At 57.1% G+C, this 9898-nt stretch overlaps 1 protein-coding gene across 3 annotated transcripts in view; it reads right to left on the bottom strand.

Moving 5' to 3' along the window:
- Window positions 1–9898, bottom strand: part of LOC123807103 (coronin-7) — a 56080-nt gene that overhangs the window by 25693 nt on the left and 20489 nt on the right. For all 3 annotated transcript variants that reach the window (XM_045820656.1, XM_045820654.1, XM_045820655.1), the window contains exons 8-9: window positions 5220–5306; window positions 4645–4727 (exon numbers count right to left, since the gene is read on the bottom strand). In XM_045820656.1, the coding sequence (XP_045676612.1) occupies window positions 4645–4727; window positions 5220–5306 (170 nt within the window). The remainder of the gene's footprint in view (window positions 1–4644; window positions 4728–5219; window positions 5307–9898) is intronic.

Genomic DNA, 9898 nt, shown 5'->3' with positions numbered 1-9898 from the left:
GCCAGAGCCCTCTGTTGAGTGGAGAGGCTGTTAGAGATTAGGGGCAGAGGCCCAGGAGCAGGAGCAGAGATCTGAGTCTGGCCTGTGGAGACCTGGTTGGTTGCCCTGTGATGCGCCTCTACCCTCTGTAGTACAGATCTGTTTGGTTTTCCAAAACTGCAGAAGTGAGAGTGTTTTCCAGGAAGACCACAGGCAGGGGTTCGGGGCCAGGGAAGGTGCTGAGAGCTCGGGAACAGTGATGGATACAGAGTACCTTTACCTAGCACCTTTTAGACTGGGGGAGGGGAGGGGAGGTGGGCCCTGAGGCTGCAAAGAGGCCCTGCAGATGCTGGAGTGCCTGAAGCCCAGTGCCTGTGCCCCTCTGTGGGTCTCGGCCCCTGGCCCCTTGCCTCACCCTGGCAAAAAGGGAGTAGCCCAGGCAGGCCTGGGGAACAGGCCCTATGGCTTAGGGGCGTTGATGTCAGCGCCAAGTCAGGCCCCGCCACACAAGGCTCTGGATTCAATTAGCGGCTGCCGAGTGTTCTGGCATAAGAAGGGAGGAGGCTACCAGAGGGTTGTGGGGGCAGAAGGTGGTAGCAGTGGCCTGGATGGGGCCCCATCTTCCTGAGCCAGCAGCGGTAGCCCAGGTGGATTTCCTGTGGGCCTGGGTCTCATTACTGGAGCGGCCACGTTGAGCCAGCACCCCCCTCCCAACCTCGGCAGCCCAGTCAAAGGGGCCATTGTGGGCTCATGCGCCGCTGCTGAACACGGTGGCTGCTAAATAAATGTTTTCCCTGCAAAGCCAAACCTGGCCTCATGGGCCAGCAGAGTGTGGGTGGAACCTAAAGAAAGGAGGCTGGAGCAAGCCCTCCCGGAAAAGGCATTTGGGGTGTCCCACTAGATCAGGAGCTGGGGGATGCAGGGAGGGCTGGGGGCTGAGTAGGGGAGCTAAGCCAAGGTGCAGCCCCCACCCTGGGTGATCCTGTGGCCCCAGGCCAGGACCAGGGATGGATATGGAGAAATGCCAGCCCCCCATTTTTGGGTCCTTGCCACCTTTGGAATGCCCTGTGCCACGTGGGCTCACACACGTTCCCATTTCGTGCCCAACAACCTGTCCACAGGGAGACAGGCTGGGGGAGATGAGACAGAAGCTTGCTCACAGCAGGCGGGGACGGGTCCCAACACCCATTCCCTGTCCCAGGAGTGCATTTTGAGCCAGCGGGGAGAGCTTGGGTCTCCAGGAGAGGGCTGGGGCCACTGTCTGCAAAAGCTACTCAGGCAAGGAGGGGGCACCCAATCTCTAAGGAACATGCTAGGTGTGGGACCTGTGGACAAAAACGGGGCTACATACTGAAACTGACAAACTTGGAGGAGGCCTACATGGTGGGCCTTACAAACTCAGAGACCAAAAGTAACCACGTAGGATAGTCTCAACATAAAAATTCCTAGCCAAAAGCCAAGCATGACAGTTAGTCACATCCTGTCTTTTTGCATCTTCGATAACATAACTTTGGAATGTCAGAGTAATCTCCTTTTCCCGATCCCTCAGGGCACACCCATGACACTACAGCAGAGACCACGGAACCTCTCATTGTTATCTTGTTCCCTGAATACCATCTCTGTGTGCTGTGCTGTAAATGTTAACTACCCTGTACCCACCGATGTAAAAGAAGTGTGTCTCTCCATTTTGCCCTTTATCCAATCTCAAGAGATTTCCCGCTTTGCTTTCTCCAGCCTCCCTAGTTTACCACCAATTAATTCCATGTAACCCCTTACTTCTCCTTTGATTGTAACATATAAAATAAGCTGTAAAATTGCCATTCTCCAGGGCATTTTCTCAATCTGTTGAGTTGTTGCTTCCCAGCAGTTGCCAGTTTGGTTCAAATAAACTCATAAAAATTCTCTACAAGTTTGGAGGTTTCTTAGCCAACAGACTCCATGCCTCTGGCCAATGGCTAGGCCATGGGTTGGGGGTCTGGCCAGAAGTGGACACCTCGGTGTCAAGAAGCAAACCCAGTCCCAGCCTCTACCATGTATAGGCTTGCTGCTGGAGTGATCTCGATAGAGGACCAACTTATCTGGCTTCACTGCCTCTTCAGTAACATGGGGAAAAACATCCCTGCCTGCCTGCGGCTCAGGCAGCTGACCATTCACCTACCCCAGAAGCACCAAAACAGAGACCGGTGGTGTTTCCACATCTCCTGGATAGGGCACAAGATGCTCCTTCAGCACCAGGCCCTGCCAGAGCCCCTGCCCGCCTCCACCCTCCACTGAGCAGGGAGCCTGGCACCCAGGAAGTGTGAGACAGCTATCCCTGGAACTGCTGCCTGAGTCTGGCTTTGCGGACAGGACCTCAATGTCCTGCTCTTCCCATCATGACACATCTCCTCTTAGTGAGGTGCATTCCACAAATGACAGGGATGACAAAGTGGAAGCCTTAGGTGGGGGCTGAAACAGAGGTCCCCGGGAGGGTGGGGCCCTGGGTTCTCCCTGGGAGAGGAAGGGGAGGGCTGTGTGCTTGACCCTTGGTCTCCTCTAGCTCTTTTAAGAACACACACTGTTCTGCCTAAATTAAGATGGAAAATATATAAACAGAGAAGAAACTGAGGGGGTGCAGTGGAGGCCCATGGCTGTGCCCACCGGTACACTTTTCATCTTTAGTCCAGTTTGTTCAGCAGCTCCCACACCCCAGGGGGCCAAGGCAGGGCTCTGGCTTCCAGGGAGCCTGGGGGCAGGGGACCTGCCACCTCTCAGGCCAGCCTGGAGGCTAGCAGGCATCTCTGTTGTCTGCCAGCTTTGTGGAGGACTGGAGAGTCCCCACTCCTCTGCCAAGAGTGTGGGCCCGGTGTCGAGACAGGGTCCAGAACTGGGGGATGGAGGGGGGAGGTCCCTGGCCTGGCTGGCCCATCTGGGAGTGATTTGAGAAATTCCAGGCCTCACTGGCCCTACAAGGCTATTCTTAACTGCCATAATTACAGGGTCAGCCTTGGCCAGTGGCACTGTGGGGTCTGGGCATCAGTTAACTCCTCCAGGAGCCATGCTGGGGCTGGTTGGGTGGGGAATAAATCACAGGCCAGAGGCGGAGTCTGAAAGGCAGGAAGTAGTAGGCGGGGAGCATTTGATGGTTAGTGCCAGGTCCCTTCTCCCAGTTGACCAGCTCCTTCCCTCTGCTGGGGGCCCTGTAGGGAAGGGGCTGTCTGGCCTGGGGAGGCATCAAGAACAATATACCAGCACAGCATCTGTGCCTGGGAAAGGTGTGCTGGACATGGAGCCAGAAGGCCAGAGAGCTCCAATTCCTCCAGCACAGGGGTTCCTAGTGACTACCTTGAATTCCCGGGGCCCAGAGTGGGCAGAAGCCTCATACTCAATTGTAGGAAGGCATTGGAGTGCCCTCAGCCTTACCTTCCTCATTTGTAAAATGACCCTCGCCTGCTCCCCAGCCTCTCCCTGATCTGTGCAGGAGAATGGGAATGGGGGGGTCACTGCCACCCAGACCGTTACGTCTTCTCTGGGCACTCAGCCAGGGGACACCCTGGCAGTTTGTACGGCACTCAGCTTTCCCCGCCCCCAGGTCTTTGCTGCTCCTGGGACTTGGGAGAGAGAGTTCACAGTACTCTCTGTGACTCAGTTTTCCTACTTGTGAAACAGAAGAGGAAGTGGCTGAAAGGATATCCAAGGACCGAGCCCTCTCCTTGCTCCAGCCCTCGCCTGGTGGTGGTGAGGGTCCCAGCAAGCCCTCCGAGAGTCATACCTGCGAGGGCTAAGGCTTTGTCCCCACCTCCTCCTGTCCCACCTACATAGGTCCCCCACCCTCCCAAGCCTCTCTCCCTCAGCTGGGACATCGGGTCCACGTGGACTGAAAGGACGGGTCACTTCTCAGCACTCACTATGTGCCTCCTGGTTCCTGCAAAGCAGTGGTGTTGGGCCCTCTCTGCACAGAGCCGGCCTAGCCCAGAGCCCCACGGGCACTGGCACAAATCCTACACGCTTCTACGTAGGACGGAAAGATGAGGGGCCTTTGCATACCATGCTGCCTGGGCACCCCACCAAGGACAAGCAGGGTTGGGCATGTGACCAGGGCTCAGGAGGCCTCATAGAGCCCATGAGTCCAAGGCCTGCCTGTCTGCTGCTTGCACCTCCAAAACTGCTAGCTCACTGTCCCCATGTCACCCCACACCCTCCCCGAGTCCACCTTGCTATCGCAGCTTCAGGTCTCCTCAGCTGCAGCCCCACCAAAACGCCCACAGCAAAATGAAGTGCATTCTCAAGCTGGCCACCCATGAGTCTGCCAGGTCACAGTTACCTCCCCAAATGTCAAAATACACCATGATCAAGTGGCCACATGGGATGGGTCAGTTGGGCTAATCCACCTATTCTGGGCTGCTTCACACCCCCTACAGCTCCAGGGAGCTCCTCAAACAGGACCAGGTCTGCCCAGCTCAGACGCCCCTGACTGCTCCAGTGATGGCCCACTTCTCTGATAGGATCTGAGCCAGGTAAAGCCCTTCTGGCTGGACTGGGTCCCTGCACTCTGCGGATGGCCCTGCCACAGCGCATCAGGGGCCCTTAGCAGGGGTGCCCATTGGCAGGGCAGGAGCTGAGCCCTTGTCTGGGCCCTTGCCCCATCCCGCCCCTAGCCCATCCCACAACGCTGGTTTCTCCTACCCAGGTGAGGTGTCGAGGGTGAGGGAGGCGAGGGCGCTGGAGAAATGCCGAGTGTCCCACAGCTTTACTTCACGTTCACGCATCTGTGGGGAGGGGGCAGAAAGAGGCTCAGAGGGGTCTAGAGGGCTCGTCTGTCAGCCTCCGAGGCTCCCCAGGAACCTGGTGCCCAAAGACACAGCCTGGCACAGGGGCACTTGCCCCAGCACAGAGCTCGGAAAGCAGTGTGGTGGGGAAGCATGCCAGGAAGGGAGATGTTGGGTTTTCACGTCCTGCCCCTTCGAGAACCTTTAGGTAACAAGGGACAAGGGGCGTTTCCCTCCATGGACTCTGATCCCTGGGTGGGAGGGGGGTTGTTGCACTACAGTTCCCAGGGTCAGGCTTAGCTATTTCAAATGGAATCTGCCAGTTTTCAGCAGCAGTTGGTCCCCTGGGGCTCCGAGACCCGGGCTGCACTCAGGGCAGCTCTCAGGGCCGTATATGGACAGGCCTGGAGCTGGCCTGCGGCCCCCACCTCCCAAAGGGCCTCATCCCTCTTCTTTTGGTATGGGGCCCTGCTCACCTTCAAGGAGCCCTACCTGGTTGAATCCAGTGGACACAAGGTGCTCCTGGGTGCCTGTCCATGCCAGCCGGCCATCCTTACTGTTCTCGTGGGCCTGTGTACTCTGCAGGAGGCAGAAGACATAGCTGAGCCACCTCAGGGCCACTCGCCTGGAGGCTGGCTGGAGACGGGGAGGCCTCACGTCACTACAGGACGGACCTCAGCTGAAGGCAGTGCTGCACCCAGAGGGCTGCCCTAGCCACCCAGCTTGGGCTCGGTAGCCCTCCTTGTCAGGGAACTGTCAGGCTGTCTTGCTCACTACCAGGCTCCCCTGCTACAGCGACTGAGGGCGGCAGCAGGTCCTTACCCTGCAGGTGTCCTGGAGGCAGCACTCAGCTGCTGTTCACCACCCCCAGGCTCTGGGGATCTGTGTGCCCTCACAGAACTTCATTTTTCTCACTTGTGCATGGGGCTCATGTTGCCCCGGCTGCCTACTTCCCAGGGCTGTTGAAAGGATCAGCTGAGACTATATGTGAGAGAAATGGGTCTGCTGCAAAGAGCTGTGCAAATCAAGGGATTACTAGAATTATTGCTGCCTCCTGACGCTGCCAGAGGGCCGGGGAGAGGGCCTGGTGCCAAGGTCTGGGGAACGTCCTTGGAGAGGGCAGAGCATGCCCCTTTTGGCCCTCCCATGGTGCTGGAACTGCCAGCTGGAAGGCTTCCTGGGACCCAGGGAGGAAAGGCGAGTTCATACCACAGGCGACCCTGTCCCCTGGGACCAGGCAGGGGGGAGTCTAGGAGGCCAGAGGAAATGCAAACAGCTCCCTCCCAGTCACCCTGGCCTCTAGAGCCTGAGACAAAAGACCCTGTTACCAAAAATAGCTCACCCTAAACTGTGGCCAGCTTCCTCCAAGCTTCCCACGATCTCCTTGGGAATGAATTAGGGAGGGAGGGAGGTGGCCCGTGAAGAGCTGGCCCAGCGCCCCCTCCCCAGCCCACAGAGGCAGACCCCAGCGTGGGAGACCATCGGAAACAGCTCAGTGTCGTTCAGGGGGCTTTTCTCACTACTTACTTCCCACCCAGCCACAGCCGGCACAGGAAGTCAGGGCTAGAGCCTGAGAACCAGGAACCAATACCCCTCACTCCACTCAAGAGGGGCTGTGGGGTCAGGGTGAGGGTCAGCCCCACCCCCAGCACCCCAGAATAGGTCAGAAGTGTCACACGGGCTCTCAACAGTGTGCAAACACCCCTGTGTAAGCAGCAAACCAGATGGCTCACAAGGCATCTGAGTAGCGTTCATTCATTCAACAGACATTTGAGGCCTCCCGAGGGCCAGGCATTGTGCTGGGAGCTGATGGTGGGGCCAAAAAGAGCTCAGGCGCAGGGTCAAGTACTGGGCGAAGCAGGGCTGCTCACTCATTTGTTTTCTCAGTACAGGCATTTGAGCTGTACACTCTGCTAGGTGCTGGGGACCCGGTGAACAGAAAAGGTCTCCAAACTCATAGATTATACAAATCAGGAGGCAGACATGAACGAAACAGAAATAACCATGTCCTCATATGTTATTACAAATGACACACAGGGGTAAAGTGGAGGTTAAGGGCGCGAGCTTTGGAGTCGGACTGCCTGGGTGAAAACCCTGCTCTGCCACGGAAGACCTCGTCTCAGCATGAGATACAACATCTCAGTGCCTCAGTTTCCTTATCTGTAGGAAGAGCACCATAGTGGGACCTACTCTGGAGGGCAGTTTTGAGGAGAATTAACAGCGGTGAAATGTGTTCAGGGTCTAATGTGCATTTTTTTAAAGCATGACAACAGAGTACAATAAGAATGTAATTGAGAGAAGTAGATATAAGGTAACATTTGACTTAAGACGTGGATCAGCAGGTGTGAGCCAGGCCAGGAATGTGGGGGCACCTGGGAGAGCAAAGGGCCCAGCACAGAGGATGAGGGGTGGTTGAGGGAGAAGAGGGAACATCCAGCCGTCAGGGCCTGTGACGTGTTTTTTTTAATTCAGAAGTATAGGCTGGGGCTGGAGCACACCTCTGCCTGTATCTCCTACCAGAGGCCCAGAGAGAGGAAGCCATCTGCCCCAAGTCACCCAGCAAGACAGTTGGCTATTTGAGCTTCCTGCCTCCTGTGGGCTGGGCCCATGGTTATTGTTCTTCACCTGTGCAAGAGGAACCCGAGGTGAGGACAGGTGAGGAGACATAGCCACAGCTAGAAGGCAGCAGAGCCCAGGCCAGAAAGAGCCCAGGGTCCAGCTGCAGCTTGGACACCTCAGGTTTCCAACAAATGTCCTTGAAAGAGCTCACGCTGGGGAAACAGGCCCCTGGGCCCACACATTGGGGCTGGGTGGGTGGTGTGGGTCGGTGAGTCCTGCTTGCTCCACAGCTTTCTACTTGCACCTTCTGGTCTCCAAACAAAGAAGTAAAGACAGGTAAGAGCTTAGGCTGAGCCCAGTGTGCCCACTGTGTGCACACCCAGCTCAGTCTTCCCAGGGCCCAGAGGAAACCCCTCAGATGGGGAAGAGATGGCCACTAACCCCCTCCCCTCTCCTCTATTGCCAGATCAATGGAGTGACTTTCATTTTCAAAAATGGCAAGTTCTTCTTTGCTGACCTCAGTGGGACTCAGGAGGTGCCCTCTCTCCAGAACCCCAGATTCTTATTCTTCTGAGGCAGCAGGGAAGACTGCAGCTGAGACCTAAGCATCCTGCTAACCCAGGCCAGCCCTGTCAAAGGAAGCCGCTGATGGTAATCCCAAGCCCAGAGGCCAGGCCTTGGGGATTTCCCTCTCACAGGGGACAGCCTTTGTCTCAACAGACAGGGTGTCCTCCTTGAAGAGAAGCCCTCCAGCACCCCCTATGTCTCCCCAACATCTGACTCCATAAGAGAACAGGAGGGCACGAGACCAGGCAGTACCTGCCCAACACAGGGCACCAGGAACAGACATATAGCATTCCAGCTGTAGTGCAACCCAAATCCCCCTCTGTTGCCATAGCAACACTTCCTGTGTGGGGCAGGGCAGCTAGAGGAGCTGACCTGAGCTCCTTCCTCAGATGAGGGGACCTTCTCCAGTGGTAAGATATACCCAACCCATCCACCCATGCTCCTCCTCAGCTAGGCTCAGTGCTGGGCTCCAAACGCCCACCCTCACCCCCAGGCCGGTCCAACACATGGGGGTGGTCAGAAGAGAGATCCATCTGCCCACACCAGAGGTCAGAGGGCTTGTCCCAGTCCCCTCCTGCCCAACAGGGTACTGAAACCTCATTACTCCCTGGACACCTCCTCAGCTGTGGGCTGACACTTCCCTGGCACACCCATGGTTTCAGGGCCTTGGACACCCCCACCTGGGATCTGGCACAGGAAGGGGCAGCAGAGGGGCCCAGTGGCTCCCAGACCAAGGCTGCCTCCGCTACTCGTCTGCGTGACCGTGCGGCAGAAACGATCAAAGGGCAGATTTCATAGGCCAGTCATGAGGGTAGAAAGAGGTGAAGTGCCCAGGGCTTGGGACATAGTAAGTGATATAAATGCAATATAAAAACAAAGTAGGGTGTGTGAATGGGAGGGAGCTGCCCCAGCATTCCCTGCTCCAAGCTCAGGTCACCAGACAGGGTCCAAAAAAGGTGGCAGAGGGAGGACTCCCCAGGCCTCCCCACCCAGGCTCTAGGCTGTGGGGACAGCCACCGGAGCAGGGAGGGCAGAGGCTGGACGGAAGGCAACACTTCCTTCCTTGACCCCTTTTCCCTGAACAATGCTCCCCTCAAGGGGGGAAGGGGATCTCAGGAGAAGGTGCTCCCAGAAGGCCTATCCCTGGAGCTGGCCCCTTGGCTCACACCAACCCGCACCGCCAGCCAGCGGCGGTTTTCCTAATAGAAGCCAGGTGTGGGCCAGATGCCCAGGGCGGAAGTGGGGGGCAGGGCCACTCACAGGCAGCATTCCAGGCCCACTGCCCCCACATCAGCACAGGCACTGTCCTAGCAGCAGGGAAGGGGTGGGAGCCGCCCACGCTCTTCCCAGGTCTCCTCACCCAGAAGCCCCTGTGAGGGGCTCCCACCAAAACCAGATCTTCTCCCTCCCTCTTCGAGAAACTCGGAGCCCCCTGGATGACAGCCACTGCATCTCCACTTCATCACCATCACCATCCCCTCCTTTCTGGAGAAGGATGAGGAAGAGACAAAGAGGAAGAGAAGAGAGAGGGAGGGGAAGGGAAAGGAAGAAAACAGGACAGGGAGCTAGCAACGCCCAGCTGGGCAGCAATGGGAGCACCATGTACTGTGACCCAAGACCTTAGGTAGGAGAGGGCAATGTGACAACGCTGAGGGAACAGGGCCTCAGTCTCTATCCTTCACGTGAGCCTGAGACCCCCTTTCCAGGCAAAGGCTTGGAAATTAGGCACAGAAAGCTATAGTGAGGCTCTCTGCTCACACTCGCACTGATCTGAGACTCAGACTCAGCGTTCCCCACAGCCACAGGAAACACGCGGCCTGGGGGTGGGAAGCGCTAAACCACTTCTGCCCAGCTTGGTTCACCTGTCGGGACTGGTCGAGGCAAAAAGTTGCAATGGGCTATGTGAGGGGGGTTGTGTGGGCACATGTATGCAGGGGTTGGAAGTGGGGTGGGGCGACAGGGCCCCAATTACTGCTAGTTGGGTTTAAGCTGGTGGATGGCCCTTGACTCCAGGTGGGGAAAAAATTCTAGAAATGGAGAGGAGG

Source organism: Phyllostomus hastatus, unplaced genomic scaffold, assembly GCF_019186645.2.
Source record: "Phyllostomus hastatus isolate PE091 unplaced genomic scaffold, TTU_PhHast_1.1 phas_scaffold_442, whole genome shotgun sequence".
Classification (NCBI taxonomy): Eukaryota; Metazoa; Chordata; class Mammalia; order Chiroptera; family Phyllostomidae; genus Phyllostomus; species Phyllostomus hastatus.
The sequence above is the reverse complement of the archived record's forward strand: the minus strand, read 5'-3'. Positions and strand labels throughout refer to the sequence as shown.